Source organism: Anomaloglossus baeobatrachus, chromosome 8 (assembly GCF_048569485.1).
Source record: "Anomaloglossus baeobatrachus isolate aAnoBae1 chromosome 8, aAnoBae1.hap1, whole genome shotgun sequence".
In the NCBI taxonomy this organism is placed as follows: Eukaryota; Metazoa; Chordata; class Amphibia; order Anura; family Aromobatidae; genus Anomaloglossus; species Anomaloglossus baeobatrachus.
Window position 1 is genome coordinate 208696777 of NC_134360.1, and position 26348 is coordinate 208723124.

The 26348-nt window shown below is 45.8% G+C and overlaps 1 protein-coding gene and 1 long non-coding RNA gene across 3 annotated transcripts in view; one reads left to right on the forward strand and one right to left on the reverse strand.

Moving 5' to 3' along the window:
* The window catches only part of LOC142248819 (uncharacterized), a 144474-nt gene that overhangs the window by 56588 nt on the left and 61538 nt on the right, over nucleotides 1-26348 (reverse strand). The gene's annotated exons all lie outside the window — the stretch shown is intronic.
* GLIS1 (GLIS family zinc finger 1) overlaps nucleotides 1-26348 on the forward strand; it is a 112546-nt gene that overhangs the window by 55644 nt on the left and 30554 nt on the right. Inside the window, exons 4-6 of the mRNA XM_075320129.1 lie at nucleotides 1912-2022; nucleotides 13361-13445; nucleotides 20844-20985. Coding sequence (XP_075176244.1) covers nucleotides 1912-2022; nucleotides 13361-13445; nucleotides 20844-20985 — 338 coding nt within the window. The remainder of the gene's footprint in view (nucleotides 1-1911; nucleotides 2023-13360; nucleotides 13446-20843; nucleotides 20986-26348) is intronic.

The window sequence follows — 26348 nt, forward strand, 5'->3', positions numbered from 1 at the left end:
CAGTAATCAAAGCAAAAGGTGGCCTAGAAGAACCTAGAATATAAGGCATATTTTCAGTTGTTTCACACTTTTTTAAGTATTTCATTCCACATGTGTTAATTCATAGTTTTGATGCCTTCAATGTGAATCTACAATTTTCAGTCATGAAAATAAAGAAAACTCTTTGAATGAGAAGGTGTGTCCAAACTTTTGTATTGTACTGTATATATATATATATATATATATATATATATATATATATATATATATATATATATATATATTTTATTATTATTATTATTTTTACATTGTGAAAAGAAGGATTTGAAACTTTCTGTTTTACTTTATTGGGGACTAAAATATGTGATTTTTTTTTTCATTGCTTATTTTATATAGTGCAATACTGCACTGGCAACTCAGTGATGTCAGATATTGACAGCAGACTTTAAAAGGTTAAATTGTAGCGATTGGAGCTCAGGTCCGGTCACTACTTTTAGGCCACGTTCCCACGTTGAGTATTTGAGTTTTTTTACCTCAGTATTTTTAAGGCTGTGTGCGCACGTTGCCGAATTTCATGCATTTACACTGAGTATTGCACCGCAGCGTAAATGCATGCGACCTGCGTCCCCTGCACAATCTATGAAGATTGTGCAGAATCCATGTGCACGTTGTGCAGTGATTTGGATGCCAAAATTTTGTTCCAAATCGCTGCGTTCTAAAAAGTAACATGTCAATTATCCCGTGCGCTTTGGATGCAGCCCCCGCTCTGTCTATGAGAGAGGCAGCAGCCAGAGCGCATGAAATCGGCTTTTTTTCTGCAGAAACACTGCATCCATTATGCAGTGTTTCTGCAGCGATTTAAAGCGCACGTGAGCTGTCAAATCCCTGCAGAAATTTCTGCAGGGACACGACACAACGTTCACACATAGCCTAAGGCCACGCAAACACATTCCGTAGGGCCCAGTGCACATATCGAGTATTTAGTGAGTTTTTTATCTCAGTATTTGTAGCCAGAACCAGAGTGGAACAATCAGAGGAAAGGTACAATAGGAACACTGGCACCAGTTCTGGATTTCCTGGTTTTGTCTTACAAATACTAAAGGCCGCTTTACACGCTGCGATATCGTGACCGATATCGCTAGCGTGCGTACCCGCCCCCATCGGTTGTGCGACACGGGCAAATCGCTGTCCGTGGCACACAACATCGCACGGACCCGTCACACTACTTACCTGCCTGCGCTGTGACCGGCGAACCGCCTTCTTTCTAAGAGGGCGGTTCGTTCAGCGTCACAGCGACGTCACAGCAGCGTCACCGAACCGCCGCCCAATAGAAGTGGAGGGGCGGAGATGAGCGGGACGTAACATCCCGCCCACCTACTTCCTTCCTCATTGCGGGCGGCCGCAGGTAAGGTGAGGTGGTTCTTCATTCCTGCAGTGTCACACATAGCGATGTGTGCTGCCGCAAGAGCGACAAACTACTTTGTACACCGAGCAGCAGCGATATTCGAGATTAGGGGGGGATGTCACCGAGCAGCAGCGATTTTGACCGTTTTTGCGACGATTCAAAATCGCTCATAGGTGTCACACGCAAAGACATCGCTAAAGTGACCGGATGTGCGTCACAAGTTCCGTGACCCCCAACGAGATCGCTTGAGTGATGTCGCAGCATGTAAAGCGGCCTTTAGGCAAAAAACTCACCAAATACTAATACTCGACGTGTGCTCGGGGCCTTACAGGGTATGGTGTGGGCTCAGCTCCTGATATACTACTACATCCTATATCCAGAAGGGAATTTTAATACTGAACACTGTAAATTCCCCGAAATAAATCTAATTATTTTTCTTTGTTGTATATATATATATGGGTATAATTGTGCAAATTCATTATTGTCGAAAAATAAAATGTCTATTATTTGTCCGATTCCTTCCACAGAAGCCGTATGCCTGTCAGATCCCTGGCTGCTGTAAACGCTACACAGACCCGAGCTCCCTACGGAAACACGTGAAGGCGCACACCGTAAAAGAGCAGCAGCTGCGCAATAAGGTACCCGAGCTACAGAAAAGTGCTACTGGAATAATAAGCCAACACTGCGGGTCTAGAGAATGCAGATTATTCATTTCTGTACACATTAGGCTTCAAAATTGTAATTTCTTGTGCAAATTTCTGCGACTGAAAAAACCCTTAATCTCACTTCTGTTAAAGTAGCAAACTCTAGAAATGTCGACAATTCTGCAGTGAATGTGCTACGATTGCTGGTTTATGTGGATGTTTTTAGGTCACGTTAGCACCATGCCTTTTGGTGAGTTTTTATATTGCACATTTTTTGCGTTTATGACTTTTTCATGTGTCATGTTTTAAATAAAGCTACTTTGTTTTAGGCCTCTGCCACACTTACGTGACAAAACGTAATGTTTTTGTCACGTACGTGTTAAAGGGGTGGTTTTGTTCCCCGTGTGCCGTGTTTATGGCACGTACGTGTTCTCCGTGTGTTATACGTAATAACACACGGAGAACGGAAACTCCGCTTTACCTGTTTCATCCGGAGCTGTCTGCGGTGCTGAATGACAGCATCCGGCACTGGCCACGCCCCGCTGACGCTGCTTCTGGCCCCCAGTGAAGAAGATGCGTTGTTCAAATTCACTGGGGGATGGATGCAGGTGACAGCCACGGCAGACACTGCAGGGCTCGTGGAGGTCAGTGTGTGTTTTTTTATTTTTAACCTGACGTGTGTTTCTCCGGCGCGTGTCACACGGAACCGCATCCACACTACATCCGTGTGGTACGTGTGCGGGCCGCAGCAACACGGACATGTCAGCGTATGGAACTCACGGAGACACGTAAGTACGGAACGGACACACGTGCTGTTCCTAAATACTTACGTTTCTCCTAACCATTGGGATTACCTAGGTCCCCGTGTGTACGTGTCTCCGGTATGTGTAAAAAATGGCAAACACGTACCGGAGGCACGGATGTGTGATGGAGGCCTTAGATACGTCCTGGTATTTGGCTTAGGTAAAACATTATTGATACAGTCGAGTACGGATTACTGTGGGGGTTTTTTTGGCGACTTTTCCGCATCTAATGCAAGTCTAAGGGTACAATCTGCACAGAAAATTGAGTGTTCCAGCAAGAGGAATTGACATGTTGCAGATTTGAAACACACACCACAGGTCTGAGTATAAAATAAGCACAGCGAGCAGGAAATATCTACAGTCAGGGCCAGAAATATTTGGACAGTGACACAAGTTTTGTTATTTTAGCTGTTTACAAAAACATGTTCAGAAATACAGTTATATATATAATATGGGCTGAAAGTGCACACTCCCAGCTGCAATATGAGAGTTTTCACATCCAAATCGGAGAAAGGGTTTAGGAATCATAGCTCTGTAATGCATAGCCTCCTCTTTTTCAAGGGACCAAAAGTAATTGGACAAGGGACTCTAAGGGCTGCAATTAACTCTGAAGGCGTCTCCCTCGTTAACCTGTAATCAATGAAGTAGTTAAAAGGTCTGGGGTTGATTACAGGTGTGTGGTTTTGCATTTGGAAGCTGTTGCTGGGACCAGACAACATGCGGTCTAAGGAATTCTCAATTGAGGTGAAGCAGAACATCCTGAGGCTGAAAAAAAAGAAAAAATCCATCAGAGAGATAGCAGACATGCTTGGAGTAGCAAAATCAACAGTCGGGTACATTCTGAGAAAAAAGGAATTGACTGGTGAGCTTGGGAACTCAAAAAGGCCTGGGCGTCCACGGATGACAACAGTGGTGGATGATCGCCGCATACTTTCTTTGGTGAAGAAGAACCCGTTCACAATATCAACTGAAGTCCAGAACACTCTCAGTGAAGTAGGTGTATCTGTCTCTAAGTCAACAGTAAAGAGAAGACTCCATGAAAGTAAATACAAAGGGTTCACATCTAGATGCAAACCATTCATCAATTCCAAAAATAGACAGGCCAGAGTTAAATTTGCTAAAAAACACCTCATGAAGCCAGCTCAGTTCTGGAAAAGTATTCTATGGACAGATGAGACAAAGATCAACCTGTACCAGAATGATGGGAAGAAAAACGTTTGGAGAAGAAAGGGAACGGCACATGATCCAAGGCACACCACATCCTCTGTAAAACATGGTGGAGGCAACGTGATGGCATGGGCATGCATGGCTTTCAATGGCACTGGGTCACTTGTGTTTATTGATGACATAACAGCAGACAAGAGTAGCCGGATGAATTCTGAAGTGTACAGGGATATACTTTCAGCGCAGATTCAGCCAAATGCCGCAAAGTTGATTGGACGGCGCTTCATAGTACAGATGGACAATGACCCCAAGCATATAGCCAAAGCTACCCAGGAGTTCATGAGTGCAAAAAAGTGGAACATTCTGCAATGGCCAAGTCAATCACCAGATCTTAACCCAATTGAGCATGCATTTCACTTGCTCAAATCCAGACTTAAGACGGAAAGACCCACAAACAAGCAAGACCTGAAGGCTGCGGCTGTAAAGGCCTGGCAAAGCATTAAGAAGGAGGAAACCCAGCGTTTGGTGATGTCCATGGGTTCCAGACTTAAGGCAGTGATTGCCTCCAAAGGATTCGCAACAAAATATTGAAAATAAAAATATTTTGTTTGGGTTTGGTTTATTTGTCCAATTACTTTTGACCTCCTAAAATGTGGAGTGTTTGTAAAGAAATGTGTACAATTCCTACAATTTCTATCAGATATTTTTGTTCAAACCTTCAAATTAAACGTTACAATCTTCACTTGAATTCTGTTGTAGAGGTTTCATTTCAAATCCAATGTGGTGGCATGCAGAGCCCAACTCGCGAAAATTGTGTCACTGTCCAAATATTTCTGGACCTAACTGTATAAATCTCATTTATTTAGCTGGAAGTGTAGGATGCTCCATTCTTGATGCAGCGAAAATCTACAGCGTCTAAAATTAATTGTGGACACAAAGGATAAAGGTTTTCCCTTTTTTAGGCATTATTATTTATTATTATAGCACCATTTATTACACGGCGCTTTACATGTGAAAGGGGTATACATAATAGGGACAAGTACAATAATCATAAACAATACAAGACACAGACGGGTACAGGAGGATAGAGGACCCTGCCCGCGAGGGCTCACAGTCTACAAGGGATGGGTGAGGGTACAGGAGTCGAGGGTAGAGCTGGTTGTGCGGTGCTATATCAGACTGAGGGTTACGGCAGGTTGTAGGCTTGTCGGAAGAGGTGGGTCTTCAGGTTCTTTTTGAAGCTTGTCAAGGTAGGTGAGAGTCTGTTGTGTTGTGGCAGAGCATTCCAGAGTATGAGGGAGGCACAGGAGAAATCTTGGATGCGGTGGTCAGAAGAGGAGATGAGAGGGGAGTAGAAAAGGAGATCTTTCTGAGGATCGAAGGTTACGTGCAGGTAAGTACCAGTAGACTAGGTCTACAGATGTAAGGAGGAGACAGGCTGTAGATGGCTTTGTAGGTCATGGTTAGGGTTTTGAACTAGAGTCGTTGGACATTTAAAGACAACCTGTAAGAAGATGCTTGCTGTCCAACCCATGGGCAGCATGTAGATCCTACAGACTCATGTTAGACTATAGGTTGAAGTCGATCGACTTAAAGGGTTATTCCTATCTCCAAGCTCCTATCCCAATTTGTAGTAGGTGTAATAATAACATTAGCAAATATCGCCAATTAGATATGTAGTATAGTTCTCTCTTACCTCATGTGCAGGGGATTGCAGCTTAGGTATCCATGGTTACATCCACTGAGATAGAGACAGTTTGTTGCTCGTGGTCATAACCATAGATACCTAAGCTGCAATGGCCTGCACATGAGGTAAGAGACATGGCTATATCAGGAGAAATATACTACATTTCTAATTGGAGGTATTTGCTAATATTCTTATTATTACACCTAGTACTGTACATATTGGGATGGGATCTTGGAGATGGGGATATTCCTTTAAGTCTACCTTCAAAATTAAAAAAAACTATGAAACAACTGTTTCAGGGCTCACTCAGACGTCAGTTTTACGAATGAGCACTACCCATGATTTTCACAACTATAACTAGTACCTATGATAGTCTATGGGGCTGTTTACATACCCATTTTTTGTAAGAGTGAATGGTCCGCACAAAATCTCGAACACTTGTGCGATATTGATACGGGTGTCTGATTAAGAATAACAATGTTATGGATCCGTGAAAAAAAATTGGACAGTGCTCAGATGCCATCCTTGTGCTGTCCAATTTTTACGGACTGATTGATAGGAGAAATGATCAAAAACTCTGCTGAAACTTTTTACGTTGTTCTCATCCATGAAAAAAAAAAAAAAATATTTCTGGAAGAGACAAATGCGCAGATAGTGTCTTATCCTGGTGGAACCAGAATAAAATGCACGGAAACACTCACCTGGTGGAGTTCTGAGGGTCACAACTACCATGAAAGCAGACATATGGGGGCCGCCATCTTTGTTATTTGCTGGCCTGCACTACATATAGTTTAAATCACCATTTTCATTTGGTCGTTCCCCCGCTTCTTGGGGTATACTTTTGTACTCTATGTGACCTCTATTATGTGTAATGTTTGTTATATATGTCTTTTAATGCATTTCAATAAATATTTTGATATATTTTCCAAAGATGGCGGCCCCCATATGACTTCTCAAAAATGGCTGCCATTGTGTGCACATGCACTAAACCCTCCTGCTTGTATTCAATCCGCGCCGGCCATCAATGTATGCACCGCCGTCATGCATATGACGTCACCGGGTCACATGTTACCCAGCATGCCGGCGGTGTAATGATGGCAATGGGCGTATATAATTAGCGGGAATAGAGTTTCACTGCCGTGTGCCACCTGTTTGGTACCAAGAAAGTAGAATTGGTCACCACGTTGGCTGCCGCAGACCCAGAGGGTGAATCGGTGTATGTAGAGCAGAGGACAGAGTTAACCCACACTGCCGTGTGGATAGAAGTAATTACTAATCTTCATGATTTTATTATTCAACGCGTTTCAGAGTCTATACAACACCTTCTTCAGGAATCAAAATCACTAATGTACATGTTGTTGTTGTAGTTTTGGCTTTAGAGACAGATGTGTGTATACTTGAATACTATCTATTTCCAGAGCTGGGCTCACACATATTGTGGGTATTTCCTTGCTGATACTCATGTTTTTCCTATTGCTCTTTCATTTTACTCCGTCTGTCATTCTTATCCCTTTTGCATTAACTGCCCAGATGTAAAACATCTGCTGGCGTTGTGCCCGACCACATCCAAATAGAGGGAAAGTCTGAAGCTGACTTATTTGTAGGTTTTAGCGGGGATTTAACGCCAAACAGACCTACTTCACCAACCTTGTTTCCTCACTTGCCAACAATCCAAAAAAACTCTTTGACACCTTTCACTCCCTCCTCAGTCCCAAAGTACAGACCCCTGTCACAGCCCTTCATGCTGATGACCTGGCCTCGTATTTCACAGAGAAAATAGAAAACATCCGCCAAGAGATCAGCTCCCAGCCACCAAGCCCTGTGAATCCCATCCCTCCCCATATTCCATCCAGCTCACTTTCCACATTTGACCCAGTCACAGAGGAGGAAGTCTCCAGGCTCCTATCCTCCTCTCGTCCTACAACTTGCCCTACTGATCCCTTCCCCACACCTCTACTCCAGTCCCTCTCTCCGGTTGTCGCCACTCACCTAACTAAAATCTTCAATCTCTCTCTCTCTTCGGGTATCTTCCCCTCCTCCCTCAAACACTCTATCATTACTCCATTATTAAAAAAACCTTCTCTTGATCCGTCCTGCACAAGCAACTACAGACCAGTCTCCAATCTCTCCTTCATCTCTAAACTCTTGGAGCGCCTGGTCTACTCTCGCCTCACCCGCTACCTCTCCTCTCACTCTCTTCTAGATCCTTTACAGTCTGGCTTCCGCCCTTTACACTCAACAGAAACTGCCCTTGTCAAAGTGACCAATGACCTATTGACAGCAAAACGTAACGGTGACCACTCTCTGCTTATTCTTCTTGACCTTTCTGCTGCCTTTGACACTGTTGACCACCATCTCCTTCTCTCTATGCTCCACTCTATCGGCCTAAAGGACACTGTTCTTTCCTGGTTCTCTTCCTATCTTTCTGGCCGCTCATTCAGTGTATCATTTGCTGGCTCCACATCTTCTCCTCTTCCTCTCACTGTTGGGGTCCCTCAAGGCTCAGTCCTTGGCCCTCTTCTTTTCTCCCTCTACACTGCCCCAATTGGTCAGACCATCAGCAGATTTGGCTTTCAGTACCATCTTTATGCTGATGACACACAGCTATACACCTCCTCCCCTGAGCTCACCCCCGCTGTACTACAGAACACCAGTGACTGCCTGACTGCAGTTTGCAATGTCATGTCTGCTCTCTATCTGAAACTTAACCTTTCCAAAACTGAACTTCTTCTTTTCCCTCCATCTTCCAACTTTCCTCAACCTGACATCTCCCTCTCTGTGTGTGGCACAACGATAAGTCCTAGGCCACAAGCCCGCTGCCTGGGGGTTATACTTGACACTGATCTTTCCTTCACCTCCCACATACAATCTCTTGCCCGCACCTGCCGCTTGCACCTCAAGAACATCTCTAGAATCCGCCCCTTTCTCACAATGGAAACGACAAAAACCCTCACCGTGGCCCTGATCCACTCTCGCTTGGACTACTGTAACTCTCTATTAATTGGTCTCCCCCTAACTAGACTCTCTCCTCTACAGTCAATCCTTAATGCAGCAGCCCGGGTCACCTATCTGGCTAACCGCTACTCGGATGCCTCTGCTCTGTGCCAGTCATTGCACTGGCTGCCCATATATCATAGGATCCAATTCAAACTGCTTGTTCTCACCCACAAAGCTCTCCACAGTGCAGCACCCCCCTACATCTCCACCCTCCTCTCTGTCTATCAGTCCACCCGTTCTCTACGCTCTGCAAGCGACTTTCGACTAACATCCACACTAATTCGAACCTCCCACTCCCGGATCCAAGACTTCTTCCGAGCTGCACCAACCCTCTGGAACGCTCTACCCCAAGAAGTTAGGACAAATCACAACTTACTCAGCTTCAGACGCACCCTAAAGACGCATCTTTTTAGGGCGGCCTATCACACTCCCTAATCAGATTCGATTCACATAGTCCCTCTACAACCTCTCACAACATAGCTCCACATCAAACTCCATGGCACCCAAAGGCATCTCAAGGCTCGGGCCCACTGGTCCAGGAAACCATTATCCAGCCCCATTTCCGTGAGATGGTTGGATTGTCATTGTAAATAAGCACTTGAACCTTGCCTCTCCCCCCATCTCATTGTAGATTGTAAGCTCTCACGAGCAGGGTTGTATTTTTTTTTCCCCTCTAAATATTGTATTTCTATAACTGTTACTTGTTTGTATATGATCCTCCTGAATTGTAAAGCGCTACGGAATATGTTGGCGCTATAGAAATAAAGATTATTATTATTATTATTATTATTAAGGGTGAAAGAATTGAATTAGGCTAGGTCTTAGATTCTTCATTTTTTTTTAAAAGAATGCTATGATATGAAAACATTTTATCCTGTAATTTAAAGACTATGGGTCCAGTCTTTATCCTGGGCTCAATCCCAATTCAAATGTTTTACTTACAATGAATGTCATGAACTTTTCTTCAAAGCACATCTGACTTCTTCATTCTCTTAGATAAGGGATCACAAAGTAGCAGAGTTATACAGAACATTTTTACAAGCTTTAGGCTGAGTGCGCACGCTGGGTTCTGCCGTGACAAATATTCGGCACCGTTTTGTCACTGCATTTGCGTTTCAAAACGCTGCCGAAAAGCTGCGTTTTGGAAGTATTTTGAATGCGGAATGGATGCAGAAATCATGCGTTCTAGATGCTTGTTCTTACCAAAGACAGAGTTGGAAAAGCATCCAAAATGCACAAAAGAAGTGACATGTTACTTTTTAGAACGCATCAATTTTGTAAAAAATTTGGCATGCAAAACGCAGTGTTTTAAAACGCAACGTGTGCATGGATTTTGCAAAATTCTCATAAACTTTGCTGGGGACGCAGAACGCATGCGTTTACGCTGCAGTTTAAAACGTTGCGTAAACGCATGAAAAATGCACACGTGGGCACATAACCTAAGGGGTACCTTGCACACTACGATATCGCAGGTGCGATGTCGGTGGGGTCATGTCGAAAGTGACGCACTTCCTGCGTCGCTCTCAACATCGTAGTGTGTAAAGCCTAGATGATACGATTAACAAGCGCAAAATCATCATAATCGTATCATCGGTGTAGCTGACGCGACGGTCCGATGTTGTTCCTCGCTCCTGCGGCAGCATACATCGCTGTGTGTGAAGTCGCAGGAGCGAGGAACATCTCCTACCGGCGTCACCGCGGCTCCCGTCAGATATGCGGAAGGAAGGAGGTGGGCGGGATGTTTACATCCCTCTCATCTCTGCCCCTCCGCTCCTATTGGCCGCCTGCCGTGTGACGTCGCAGTGACGCCGCACGACCCGCCCCCTTAATAAGGAGGCGGGTCGCCGGCCAGAGCGACGTCGCAGGGCAGGTGAGTGCATGTGAAGCTGCCGTAGCGATAATATTCGCTACGGCAGCTATCACAATGATATCGCAGCTGCGACGGGGGCGGGGACTATCGCCCTCGGCATCGCAGCATGGCTTGCGATGTTGCTGCATGAAAAGTACCCCTTAGAGTTGTCATTTGGTCATAGAGTCACTAAAGCTTCATAGTAAGGGTACGGTTTCACTTGCGCATAGCTTCCGATGTGACAGCATCGGAAGCAATATCCTAATGACCCTCTGCTGTGAGCATCAGCCGAGGGTCATGTGACTATGATGCGATCTTGCGATTAGGTCACAGCTGCGGAGGAGGGGGGAGCACTTTCTTCCTCTCCTCCGCGGCCTCTGGTCTCTGCGTACATCGCACTGCAGTCGGATGACATGCAAGTGCAGTGCGATGTTTCACACGCTCCTATAGACTTGTATGGAGGTGCGTGAGCCGAGAATCGCTGACAAACGCAGTATGCTGCGATTCATTCCGAATACCGATATGGCAGGAGAAATCAATCACAGATGGACACTGCTTGAAAGTTTTGCACTGGTGCGAGTGCAGATCAATGTTTTATCAGATTTCACTCATCCGTAGAAAAAGCAAGTGAAACCGTACCCTAAATCACATACTCTGATCTCATTCTTCCAGTGGCTGAAAGTCTATAAGATATGAAGTAGATTGATCAAACTTATTTTTCCAGCACATCCCACAGATGCTTGATCAAATTGGGATTTTGTAAGACAGGAATTTTGCCATGTACATCAAACCGTTCATGAACATTTTTTACAATGTGGCAGGGGCATTATACTGCTGCCATGAAGCTGGGAACTTAGTGTGTAGAATGTTTTGGAAGGTGGTACATGTCATAGTAACTTCCACATAAATGCCAAGATTTCCCAGTAGAACACTGCCCAGAGTATCTTATTGCCTTTTCCATCCTGTCTACTTGCTGTGATGCATCCTAGTACCATCTCTTCCCCAGGTAAGTGAAGTACATGCATCCAGCTATCTATATGATGTAAAAGAAAATAGGATTCCTCAGACCAGGCTACCTTCTTCCACTGCTCTGTGATCCAATTATAATGGTGATGAATGTGTCGCATCCGTATGTTACATCTTGTATTGGAGTGGATTTACTTTCATTTGATGTTGAAGGGGTTAAAGACCCTTTCCCTAATGAGATTATTCATAGCCTTTATCACAGCTGCAGCATCTTATCATTACTCCCTCCCGCTATATTTATCCACTCCTGGTTTCACTCCATGCCAGTTATAGATCTTCTATACTGACCACTTTGAAAGAGCCTGTTTCTGTAGAAGTTGAGCTGTTTGTTTCAGTTGCAGCTGTGGAGCTTCTTGCTGGAGAAATCGAGGAGGAATGTTGTGTCTTTCCCCCAGCCATTTGTCTTACCTTCCTTGTTCTATTGTAGTAGTGAGACTAGTCTCTCAATGACCTGCACACTAGTCAGGGTGAGTTCATGGCCAAGGAGGGCCTAACCATGTGAAAGTGCACAGAGGAAGAACCCGTTTAGGGACGTTAGCAAGTGCAGGGATCAGTCTCAGCTGAGTGTTAGAAGGTGACCCCACTTCCCTCTATCTATCACCAGGGTCTTCCTTTACATCTTCTTTGCTACTACCTTTGTGTTGTGCCATACGCTGGGCATTCCCTCACCCCGGTGTGACATCACAAGAGGCAATGGGCACCTTTACTTGTCTGTTGCTACACAGCCCAATCTACAGAAAACTGTTCTCACATTTTCATTTGTTGACAGCATTATTTTACTTTTTTCAGAAATTCATGGATAATACTAGGAATTCAAAAGGAGGCCAATATTTACTATAAATATGAATTGTGTATTTATTGGGAAATTATTACTGTGAGATGAAGGGTCTATTTAAATGGGAATTCTCAAGAAGACAATATTTTAAATAGAGGCCTAAAGGGGGCTTTACACGCTGCGACATCGCTAATGATTTATCGTCGCGGTCACGTCGTTAGTGACGCACATCCAGCGTCCTTAGCGACATCGCAGTGTGTGCCACGTACGAGCGATCTTAAACGATCGCAAAACAGGCAAAAATCGTTGGTTTTGGAGAGGTCGTCCTAAAACCAAATATCGTTGCTTGTTTATTAGCGATGTTGTTCGTCGTTCCTGTGGCATCACATATCGCTATGTGTGACACCGCAGGAGCGAAGAACATCTCCTTACCTGCGTCCACCGGCAATGCGGAAGGAAGGAGGTGGGCGGGATGTTACGTCCCGCTCATCTCCGCCCCTCCTCTGCTATTGGACGGCTGCCGTGTGACGTCGCTGTGACGCTGCACAACCCGCCCCCTTAGAAAGGAGGCGGTTTGCCGGCCAGAGTGAGGTCGCTGACCAGGTATGTGCGTGTGACGCTGCCGTAGCGATAATGTTCGCTACGGCAGCGATCACACAATATCGCACGTACGACGGGGGCGGGTGCTATCGCGCTCGACATCGCTAGCCGATGCTAGCGATGTCGAAGCGTGTAAAGCCCGCTTTAGTCATATGACTGGCAATAATATGGAGTTTTAGGGCTTTTTTTTCATACTGATAGGTAATTTAGATTGTGAGCGCCAATGGAGACAGTGATGATCACGTCTGTAAAGCGCTGTGGAATTAATAGCGCTATATAGGTGAGTAAATCATACTAAACTACGACAATTATAAACAATTAGTAAAGTACATTGATATTGGAAGACATAATACTTGCGTACCAGGCTGAATATTCCATTTTTTTTTACTGTTTGGGGATAAATCATTTACAAACTGTTTTTTTTTTCACAGGTGCAACATACACTGGACGGAAAATGGACAAAAGCCATCACACATGAGATTATGAATGGCACGAGACCGTGTGACATGCTGACAGGTATAATCCTAATCCTACAGTATGTTAGACGCCGGTCACATGATGTGCCAGAACATTGTCCGTCACTGACCATGTGGCGGCCTCCAAACAGTTAATTACATACAGATGGATAAGCATTTGTTTTCTAGCCATTAATCATAGTGGTAAATAACCAGGCTAGCCTGGGAATAATAAGTCAGTTAACCCTATATTCCCCAGGAGTCAGAACTAATCAGTAGACTGCAGGTTTCTTCTTGGGATAAGGGTCATTATTATAGATGAAATCACGTCATTTATATTTTATTTCAAAGAAGCCATAGTATTACTCTGCCGAGACGAGAGTCGAGTTGGGAATGAAATTTCTAGAATGTTTTTCTTTTATTGAGTTTTCAGACACCGTACAGATATTTACTAATTACCAAAAAATCCTCCTGGAAAAGGAACTTTTATATATATATATATATATATATATATATATTATATATATTATATATATATATATATTATATATATTATATATATATATATATATATATATATATATATATATACTGCTTACAACAGTGGTCTCCCATCTGTAGCCTAAATATTGTATAACTACAACTCCTCACAGCCTGCAGATGTAATAGTATGCTGGGAGTTATACTGCTGACACAGCTGAAGAGCCACGGGTTGCACAAGAGGCATAGAGGCAGAAATCACACGTCAGAAATACCTCTGTCTCATAAGAAATCACTGCTCAAAAAAAAGGGAACATTTAGATCACACATCAAATCGCAATGACTCATTCAAGATTAAAAATGGAATATAGATTGTCAAAGTCGTAAAGTTTTTCCTTGCGGTAATCACCAAGTTGGGGTAAGGAGGCTTATAGTCCATGCAATGCTCCCATGAGAATTTAAAGAGGTTGTCCACTGCTTTTATATTGATGAATTATCTTTAGCATAGGTATCATAGTATCATAGTATCATAGTTTTTAAGGTTGAAGGGAGACTCTAAGTCCATCTAGTTCAACCCGTAGCCTAACATGTTGATCCAGAGGAAGGCAAAAAACCCCAATGTGGCAAACAAGTTCCAATGGGGAAAAAATTTCCTTCCTGACTCCACATCCGGCAATCAGACTAGTTCCCTGGATCAATACCCTGTCATAAAATCTAATATACATAACTGGTTATATTAAATTTTTCAAGAAAGGCATCCAGGCTCTGCTTAAATGTTAGTAGTGAATCACTCATTACAACATCATGTGGCAGAGAGTTCCATAGTCTCACTGCTCGTACAGTAAAGAATCCTCGTCTGTGATTATGATTAAACCTTCTTTCCTCAAGACGTAGCGGATGCCCCCGTGTTCCAGTCGCAGGCCTAGGTGTAAATAGATCTTTGGAAAGGTCTCTGTACTGTCCCCTCATATATTTATACATTGTGATTAGATCTCCCCTAAGCCTTCGTTTTTCCAGACTAAATAACCCCAAGTTTAATAACCTGTCTTCGTATTGCAGCCCCCCCATTCCTCTAATAATCTTGGTCGCTCTTCTTTGCACCCTCTCCAGTTCAGCTATGTCCTTCTTATATATCGGTGACCAGAATTGTACACAGTATTCTACGTGCGGTCGCACTAGTGACTTGTACAGAGGTAGAACTATATTTTTTTCATGAACACTTATACCTCTTTTAATACATCCCATTATTTTATTAGCCCTGGCAGCAGCTGCCTGACACTGTCCACTAAAGTGAAGTTTACCATCCACCCATACACCCAAGTCTTTTTCTGTGTCTGTTTTACCCAGTGTTCTACAATTAAGTACATAATCATAAATGTTATTTCCTCTACCCAAGTGCATGACCTTACATTTATCTACATTAAACTTCAATTGCCACTTCTCAGCCCAATCCTCCAATTTACATAAATCTCCCTGTAATATAAAATTATCCTCCTCTGTATTGATTACCCTGCAGAGTTTAGTATCATCTGCAAATATTGAAATTCTACTCCGCATGCCCCCAACAAGGTCATTTATAAATATGTTGAAAAGAAGCGGGCCCAATACTGACCCCTGTGGTACCCCACTATGAACTGAGACCCAGTCCGAGTACGTACCATTAATAACCACCCTTTGTTTCCTATCACTGAGCCAGTTTTTAACCCAGTTACACATATTTTCCCCTATCCCCATTATTCTCATTTTATGTACCAACCTTTTGTGTGGCACCGTATCAAAAGCTTTTGAAAAGTCCATATACACAACATCCACTGCATTTCCCTGGTCCAGGCTTGAACTTACCTCTTCATAGAAGCTGATCAAATTAGTTTGACAGGATCGATCCCTCATAAACCCATGTTGATACTCTGTCATAAGGTTATTTTTCTTGAGATACTCCAGTATAGCATCTCTCAAGAAACCCTCAAGGATTTTACCAACCGTAGAGGTTAAACTTACCGGCCTATAATTTCCCGGCTCAGTTTTTGTCCCCTTTTTGAATATTGGCACCACATTTGCTATGCGCCAGTCCTGCGGTACCGACCCTGTTATTAAGGAATCTAAGAAGATTAAAAATAATGGTCTATCTATCACAGAACTCAATTCCTGTAGTACTCTGGGGTGTATGCCATCCGGGCCCGGAGATTTGTCAACCTTAGTGATTTCGAGGCGGCGGCGTACTTCCTGCTGGGTTAAGCAGGTAATATTCAAGGGTGAATTTATGGCATCACTGGTCATGTCATCTGCCATGGCATTTTCTTGTAATGTCTGATCAGCCGGGTCCGACACCCGACAATTAGCTGTTCTCGGTGCAGGCGGCGGTAGACGCAAGCGGCAGAAACTGCCCCGTCTCCTGATAGCAGCTGGGGATTTGAACATCTGCCTCCCTTTCAAATCAATAGAAAACGGATGTACAGTACTCGCTATCAAAAGACGGAGCAGCTCCAGAACTGAGCTTTTACAGCTACCTGCTGCTGCCGGTGGCACAGCGAACAGCTGATCGGTGGGTGAGCAGGCCAATCAGACATTGATGACCTATCCTAAGGATAGCCCATCAATGTAAATATAGTGGACAACCTCTTTAAATATGCAGGGGAGCCTGAAACTCTAGTGATACCTATTGAAAGTAGGATTGTTACTTGCAATAGGAGGCATTAGGCCTAAGCCACACGGCATGAAATTCGGAGCGAGTGGAATGCGATAAAACATCAGATAAATGCGAATGCGATAAAACTCAGACCAATATTAGCCTGTGTGCCAGTACCCATGAGCGATTATTTTCTCAGCCCTAATCGGACCGAGAAAACAATCGCAGCATGCTGGGGGTGCAATGCAATCCTTGTTTCTCTCACACCCATTCAAGTCTATGGGGCGAGAGAAAAATCGCACTGCACTCGCATACACCGGTGTAATGCGAGTGCAGAGCGAGAATGGCAATAGCCGGCAACAGAGGAGAGAGGAAGATAAATCCCTCCCTCCCCTGCACAGAGCCGGCCCTCCCCTGCTCAGAGCCGGCCAGCCCCCTGCAGCCGTGGTCCGATCGCAAGATCAGACCTTAGTCGCAGTGACACTCGCATGACACTCGGCTCCCGCTGTGCTGCCAGCATGAGCCGAGTGTCATGCGAAGATCGCAGTAGTCCCCCGTGTGGCCCTGGCCTTAGAGTACCTGTTGCTATGTGAAACGGCTACTTGCATATATAAATTCCCAGGGGAGCATTCCACGACCCAGAAGTTTCCTTTTGCCGACTTGGTGCTCCCTACAAGACAAAACGTTCGACCTTCTGATTTGCACTAATGAGGGTCAAAAGCCCTGAAAGACGTGTTTATGAAATAAATCTCAGCCTTTAGGCTAAGCTCAAGAATAGCCTCTGTTTAAGTTAGGGCAGATGTATATAATGCACAGTGCGTGAAAGCTTTGGGGTGTACGTTGAGTGCCTCATATCATCATTTGATAAGGTGGCCCAGATATCCACGATAGATACTCTTGGCTGAATAGTTTGAGAGCCCAAGGTGCAGACGTGACCTGGGTGTGGGATCCTATGTGTTTTTCATGACCCATCTACACAGCACTTCCTTTTCATAATTGTAAGCATACACCCTTATGAGAATGGGAATTTTTATATTTCTCACCTCCATTATTTATTTTAATTATTTTCAGTGTGTGTCACTTTGTTCACTATGTATTCTCCTATTAAGGATTATTTTGAGGATCCGTTATGGATTTTCTCCTTATCCGCCTACAGGGTGAAGGTTTATCTTTCCTTTGCAAACCTCAGGTTCTTCTCCAGGATGAGAATCAACCTAGACTGAGCTGCTATTTCCACTGGGGTGGCAGCCGAGGTGGATGCAGAGAGGACAACCAGCCCTCTCTAAGTTTCATGGAGGGGAGGACAGGAATACCTTACCCTCATGGTTCTTTTCTGGTTTGGCGGGAAAGGGGAAGATTTATGTGGGGGCCCTTCTCACTTTGGAATTGGCAGATGTTTGTGCACTTTTGTAGTATCCACATTTTTAGCTTATTTTGCTGATAAGCATAATCTCAGGCTCTAAATAAAAAGATGTGTTTACTAGTGATGAGTGAGCACTACCATGCTTGGGTGCTCAGTATTCGTTGAGAGTAGTTGGACGCTAGGATGAGCGCAACTTGAGTATTGAGCATAATAAGTCAGTGGGGGACTAGCGCATCTTCTGGAATATTTTCCATACCTAACAGCAGTCAGATTGTCGTTGGCTATCACAAGTAGGTATTTGTGACCCTCCAAGAATGTGCCACCAGTGACCATCACTGAGCCATTGCCAAATCGGCCCTGCTGGATGATATTGAAGGCAGCATTACGTTCACCATGAAGTCTTGAGACTCTCATGTATGTAACATGTGCGCAGTGAAAACCTGCTCTGTGAGAAGAACTTGGCATCAATGGTGGACCTGCCAATTCTGGCACTCTCCAGTGACCCCTAGAAAGGCAATTGAGCTTCGTCATGCTGGGCTCTGAGCACAAGTCCAACTACAGGAGATCAGGCCACCATGCCACTCTCATGGAGTCTAGTTTTGACAATATGGTCAGAAAAATGCATACCAGCAGACCTCTGGAGGTTATTTTGTATTGATCTGTTAGAGATCCTCATTGCACAAAGCAGCAGATACCAGTTCTGCTATTGGATTGATGTCCTTCTATGTACCTCTTTATATAATAGTTAGTGCCATGGCTTCTGCTAGCAGCTCTTGAGACTGCGTTGGGAGACACAGCGAGCATTTTTGAGACGGCACATATGAATGTATCATTTTGGGTGTGCTGGTCTACCTGTCCAACCTGAATGAGCTGCATGTACCACCTCATGTTATCAGTAGTGATAAGAACAGTATCAAAAAGCAAAACTAAAGAAGATAGCAATTGCTTGTGGTCACCACCTAGAAATCAATTCCCTTTTTGGGATTTGACTTGCAGTTGCCACTTCAGCACTCTGATTACAATTACCAATACTGGACAGATTGATATCCCTGAACAGAAACTGACGCATGATGCATGGTTATATTGTGATGTGCAAGTGTTTCCCAACAATTTTTGAGCAGTGTATATAAAATATTATACAGTGCCTTGCGAACGAATTCGGCCCCCTTGAATTTTTCAACCTTTTCCCACATTTCAGGCTTCAAACATAAAGATAAAAATTTTAATGTTATGGTGAAGAATCAACAACAAGTGGGACACAATTGTGAAGTTGAACGAAATGTATTGCTTATTTTAAACTTTTTTTTTTAAAAATAAATAACTGAAAATTGGGGCGTGCAATATTATTTGTTTACTTTACTTTCTGTACAGCAAACTCACTCCAGAAGTTCATTGAGGATCTCTGAATGATCCAATGTTGTTGTAAATGACTGATGATGATAAATATAAGCCCCCTGTGTGTAATCAAGTCTCTGTATAAATGCACCTGCTCTGTGATAGTCTCAGTGTTCTGTTTCAAGCACAGAGCATCATGAAGACCAAGGAACACAACAGGCAGGTCCGTGATACTGTTGTGGAAAAGTTTAAAGCTGGATTTAGTTACAAAAAGATTTCCAAAACTTTAAACATCCCATGGAGCACTGTGCAAGCGATCATATTGAAATGGAAGGAGTATCATACCACTGCAAATCTACCAAGACCCGGCCGTCCATCCAAACTTTCATCTCAAACAAAGAGAAGACTGATCAGAGATGCAGCCAAGAGGCCCATGATCACTCTGGATGAACTGCAGAGATCTACAGCTGAGGTGGGAGAGTCTGTCCATAGGACAACAATCAGTCGTATATTGCACAAATCTGCCTTTATGGAAGAGTGGCAAGAAGAAAGCCATTTCTCAAAGATATCGATAAAAGTGTCGTTTAAAGTTTGCCACAAGCCACCTGGGAGACACCAAATATGTGGAAGAAGGTGCTCTGGTCACATGAAACCAAAATCAAACTATTTGGCCACAATGCCAAACGATATGTTTGGCGTAAAAGCAACACAGCTCATCACCCTGAGTACACCATCCCCAATGTCAAACATGGTGGTGGCAGCATCATGGTTTGGGCATGCTTTTCTTCAGCAGGGACAGGGAAGATGGTTAAAAATTGATGGGAAGATGGATGGAGCCAAATACAGCACCATCACTCTTGAAGAAAACCTGTTTGAGTCTGCAAAAGACCTGAGACTGGAACGGAGATTTGTCTTCCAACAAGACAATGATCCCATACATAAAGCAAAATCTACAATGGAATGGTTCACAAGTAAACGTACCCAGGTGTTAGAATGGCCAAGTCAAAGTTCAGACCTGAATCCAATTGAGAATCTGTGGAAAGAGCTGAAAACTGCTGTTCACAAACGCTCTCCATCCAACCTCACTCAGCTCCAGCTGTTTACAAAGGAAGAATGGGCAAGAATTTCAGTCTCTCGATGTGCAAAACTGATAGACACATACCCCAAGCGACTTGTGCTGTAATCGCAGCAAAAGGTGGCGCTACAAAGTATTAACTTAAAGGGGACGAATAATATTGAGCCCCCAATTTTCAGTTATTTATTTTTTAAAAAGTTTAAAATAAGCAATAAATTTCGTTCAACTTCACAATTGTGTCCCACTTGTTGTTGATTCTTCACCAGAACAATACATTTTGTATCTTTCTATCTATGTTTGAAGCCTGAAATGTGGGAAAAGGTTGAAAAATTCAAGGGGGCCGAATCTTTTTGCAAGGCACTGTAGCTGGAGACCCTGATGTAGATTTAGCTTTGGGGCCCAGAGACTTCAATTTAAACCTCTGCAGTGCTTACAATGCACAAGTGTAAAATCAGGATAATACTTAGACGGTCCGAAGATATGGGATCTCCATGTTGTGCCAATACATCCTTCTGTAGCAGCCTATCCTCACATATTACTATGTATTGATAGTTTCTATATTTCTTGGTTTATACTTCAGGGCTATACAGTCTGTGCTCCAATAACCAGAGCATATCAAGTCCTGGTTTACTGTCCCCGGCCTCTGCAGTTTCGTCAAGATGTCCTGCGTTGGATTCACCTGCTAACTGTCTGCTATCTGTTGCCGAGAGCGCTCTGGAGAGGTAATGTTTATACAATCGGGATGTACATTAAAAGGGTTTATATTGATGTCCCGTTCTTAGGATAGGTCATCAATGTCTCATCAGTTGGTGTCCGACACCTGGCAGCCCTGCCGATCAGCTGTGCACACTGCTGGCAGCGGCAGCCAGAAATGCTCAGTTCCAGAGCTGCACTGTCTTCTGATAGTGGCCGTGTACTGCACATCCGCTTCCTATTGATTAGAAGTGGAGGTAGATGTGCAGTACCCGGCCACGGCCGCTATCAGAAGACGGGTCAGCTCTGAAAATGAGCATTTCTGGTCGCCTACTGCTGGCACCAGCAGAAATCAGGCAGTCGGCAGGGGTGCTAGATGTTAAGCAGGCTTTACACACAGCGACATCGCTAGCGATGTCGCTGGTGAAAGAACCTGCCCCCGCCAATTGTGCGTCACGGGCAAATCGCTGCCTGTGGCGCACAATATCGCTTACACCCATCACACGCACTTACCTGCTTAGCGACGTCGCTGTGGCCGGCGAACCGCCTCCTTTCTAAGGGGGCGGTTCGTTCAGCGTCACAGTGGCGTTACTAAGCGGCCGCCGAAAAGAAGCGGAGGGGCGGAGATGAGCGGGCAGAACATTGCGCCCACCTCCTTCCTTCTTCATTGCGGGCGGCCGCAGGTGCGGTGATGTTCCTCGTTCCTGCGGTGTCACACATAGCGATGTGTTCTGCCGCAGGAACGACGAACACCCGCGTTCTGCAACAGCAACGATAATTGGGATTAGAATGACCGGTCAACGATTAGGTGAGTAATTTTGATCGCTAACAGTCGTTCGTGCGTTTCACAAACAACGACGTCGCTAACAACGCCGGGTGTGCGTCACGAATTCCGTGACCCCAACGACACCTCGTTAGCAATGTCGTTGCGGGTAAAGCACACTTTAGACCCTGACCGATCAGACATTGATGATCTATTCTAAGGGGCCCTTTGCACACTACAACATCGCAGGTGCGATGTCGGTCGGGTCAAATCGAAAGACGCACTTCCGGCGTTGCTCTCGACATCGTAGTGTGTAAAGCATTTTTGATACGATTAACGAGCACAAAAGCGTCGTAATCGTATCATCGATGTAGCATCGGTCATTTCCATGAATTGGGAAAGACCGATATTACGATGTTGTTCCTGTGGCAGCACACATCGCTGTGTGTGAAGCCGCAGGAGCGAAGAACATCTCCAACCTGCGTCCCGGCCGGCTATGTGGAAGGAGGGAGGTGGGCGGGATGTTTACGTCCTGCTCATCTCCGCCCCTCCGCTTCTATTGGCCGCCTGTCGTGTGACGTCGCTATGACGCCGCACGACCTGCCCCCCTAGGAAGGAGGCGGGTCGCCGGCCAGAGCGACGTCGCAGGGCAGGTGAGTGCATGTGAAGCTGCCGTAGCGATAATGTGCTTTACGGCAGCTATCACCATGATATCACATGAGACTATCGCGCTCAGCATCGCAGCATCGGCTTGCGATGTCGTAGTGTGCAAAGGGCCCCTAAGGATAGGCCACCAATGTAAAAGTAGTGGCCAACCTCTTTAAGGCCATGTTCAGACAGGGAAGAATTGTCACAAATTGCAGCATGAGTTTAGCACAGAAAAAGTTGTGGCAGTTTAAAGAAAAATACAAGATATGTCTTTTAAAATCCCACTTGGGAGGAAAATCTTGTGTACAAGTAGGAGCATGCTGTGGATTTTTATACCTGCAGCAAGTTTATTATGTTACAGAGGAACAATATACAGTATTTTCACTATGGGTCTTGTTCCCCCGTAGCGTACCGTAAACAGTATTATCCACTGCATTTTTTTTATGCATGAAACCTGCAATGTGTAACAGCTCAATCAAAGTGGATGTAATTGTGTAAAAACTCATACCCACTGCTCAACTTGTGCTTTTCATTATGCATTTTTTTTCACTATAAGCTTCTATTTGAAGTCTGAAAAAAAATCAATATAATAAACACAATTGTGTATTTAATTGCAGAATCCCAGCATTTCTACATTGCAAAAAAATGCATTAAATATAAACGGCTGCATTAAATGTAACCAAAAATGCATAAATAAGGTAAAAACATATTAAAGAAAATGCTGAAAAAAACAGTAATTAGAGTTTTCTTTGTCGCTCCATTGGGAGACCCAGACAATTGGGTGTATAGCTTCTGCCTCCGGAGGCCACACAAAGTACTTTAAAAAGTGTAACCCCTCCCCTCTGCCTATACACCCTCCCGTGGATCACGGGCTCCTCAGTTTTATGCTTTGTGTGGAAGGAGGCACACATCCACTCATGCATTCTCAACTTAGTTATGTCGGTTGGAAGAAAAGAGGGCCCCCACGGGGCCCCCGGCATGTTTCCCTTCTTACCCCACTACGTCGGCGGTGTTGTTAAGGTTGAAGTACCCATTGCGGGTACAGAGGCTGGAGCCACATGCCGTCTCCTTCACCATCCCTTAAGCGGCTCTGGGAGAAGTGGGATCCTGACCGGTCATCCATATACTGGGACCGTGCTCCATCCGCAGCCCCTGTGGGAACCTGCCGGACCGGAGCCTCTTCAACCTCAGGGACCGGGCCCTGCAACTCAAAGGTACTCTGTGTCCCCATAGGGGACTGTGCAGGGAGCGCACCTTCTTCCCGGAAGCCGCGGCGGCTGCTGAATTCAGGAGGCCGGTGGACTTCCGCGCCGACCGTGCCTGCTTGTCGGGCGCGGTCTCAAATTTAGTCCCCGGCTTCATCGCGGCCTAGTCGCAAAAATCCCGCCCCCGGGCCTGCCTGTCAGGGGTAAGGGCGGGATTACCGACCTGACGTCGAATGTGAGGGCTGGAGCATCCTGCATGTTTCCTCCCCCCTCACTGATCACTGTGGGGACCCCAGATTCCCGCACTTTTGCTGGCGCCGCCCACGGCTCCACTCCTCCCCTGAGAGCTCCGGCAGCCATTTTTTGGCATTCTGCCGGTGGAGGATTCTCAGTGAACAGCCCTGCAGCTCCGGGGGACACAAGGCAGGGAATCTGGAGGACACACTCCGCTCGTTAGTGGTCGGTAAGCCACACCGGTCACCCGGTGCTGGTCCCCCTAGGGTGCCGGATTAGATACGTATATATCTATATCTATCTGTTCGGTGGGCTGTATACCCCTTTCCCATATACCCTCAGTGATCACTCTCCTAGGAGACAACAGCATGTCGTCCACAAGGAGCAAAGCTGCTAAGGCACAGGGTTTTTTTGCGGCCTATACCTCTTGTGGGGCTATGTTACCTGCGGGTTCCACCTACCCTCACTGTGAGCAATGCTCGATCCCTGTTTCGCTTGCTCAGCCGGAGCCTCGGACACTGGTGGGCCCCTCGGCTCATGTAGACCCCCCTGCTCCCCCTGACCAGGCTGCAGGGACAGAGTTCGCCTCTTTTGCTGAGAAACTCTCTGAGTCACTTTCTCAATCCATTGCACAGTCTATGGACAAATGGTCTTCTAAGCTGCTAGAGGCTTTGCAGTCCAGACCGGACCCTTCACAGGCCCCAGCCCCTGTTGGCTCGTCGCCTCCAGGCCCCTCTCGGTCCGCGCCACAGGGGTGGCTTATAGGTTGGCCCCTCGGTCTCAGGCGGAGGACTCCTGCCCGGACCGCAGCCCCCGACCGGCTAAGCAGTCTCGCTGGGACTCTTCCCCGACTTCCTCTCGCTGCTCGGGATCCCAGCTTGAGGACTCTCTGGAGGACGAGGCAGATGTCGCAGCTCAGGGCTCTGACTCTGACGTCGCCCTTAACCTTGATACACCTGAAGGGGACGCCTTAGTAAATGATCTTATCTCGTCCATCAACCAGGTGTTAGATCTCTCTCCCCCGCCTCCTCCTGTAGAGGAGTCGGCGTCTCAGCAGGAGAAACACCAGTTTCGGTTCCCCAAACGTACACGCAATACGTTTTTCGATCACTCTAACTTCAGGGACGCTGTCCAGAAGCCCAGAGCGGTCCCGGACAAGCGCTTTACTAAGCGCCTCACTGACACGCGTTACCCCTTTCCACCTGAAGTCGTTAAGGGTTGGGCTCACTGTCCCAAGGTGGATCCTCCAGTCTCCAGATTGGCGGCTAGATCCGTGGTGTCGGTTGCAGATGGCTCATCGCTAAAAGATGCCACTGACAGACAGATTGAGCTCCTGGTGAAGTCCATCTATGAGGCCACGGGCGCGTCTTTTGCCCCGGCCTTTGCAGCCGTGTGGGCACTCCAAGCTATCTCGGCTTGTCTGACTGAGATTAATGCTGTCACACGTAATTCTGCTCCGCAGGTTGCGTCTTTGACCTCTCAGGCGTCAGCCTTTTCATCCTACGCCATGAACGCCGTCCTGGACTCTGCTAGCCGTACAGCTGTAGCATCCGCTAACTCGGTGGCAGTCCGCAGGGCCATGTGGCTGCGCGAATGGAAGGCAGATTCGGCTTCCAAGAGGTTCTTAACTGGTTTGCCGTTTTCTGGCGACCGTTTGTTTGGCGAACGATTGGATGAGATTATTAAGGAATCCAAAGGAAAGGATTCCTCCTTACCCCAGGCCAAACCTAAGAGACCTCAACAGAGAAAGGTTCAATCGAGATTTCGGTCCTTTCGTCCCTCCGCCAAGTCTCAATCCTCTTCGTCCAACAGGCCGGAGAAAGGCCAGAGGAACTCCTATGCGTGGCGATCCAAGTCTCGCCCACAAAAGGCCGCAGGAGGCACTGCCTCCAAGACGGCTTCCTCATGACTCTCGGCCTCCCCTGACCGCATCCTCGGTCGGTGGCAGGCTCTCCCGCTTTGGAGACACCTGGTGTGGCCACATGTTCAAGACCGATGGGTGAGAGACATTCTGTCTCATGGTTACAGGATAGAGTTCAGCTCTCATCCTGCGGCTCGCTTCTTCAGAACCTCTCCGCCCCCCGCTCAGGCCGACGCACTTTTTCAGGCAGTAGCCGCTCTAAAGATGGAAGGAGTTGTTATCCCCGTTCCCCTTCAGGAACGTGGTCGCGGATTTTACTCCAACTTGTTCATGGTGCCAAAAAAGGACGGGTCATTCCGTCCTGTTCTGGACCTCAAGCTGCTCAACAGACATGTGAGAACCAGACGGTTCCGGATGGAATCTCTCCGCTCAGTTATCGCCTCAATGTCACAAGGAGACTTCCTGGCATCGATCGACATCAAGGATGCTTATCTCCATGTACCGATCGCACCCGAGCATCAACGTTTCCTGCGTTTCGCCATCGGGGACGAACACCTCCAGTTCGTGGCATTGCCTTTCGGCTTGGCGACAGCACCACGGGTTTTCACCAAAGTCATGGCATCCGTTGTGTCAGTCCTGCATTCTCAGGGCCACTCGGTGATTCCCTACTTGGACGATCTC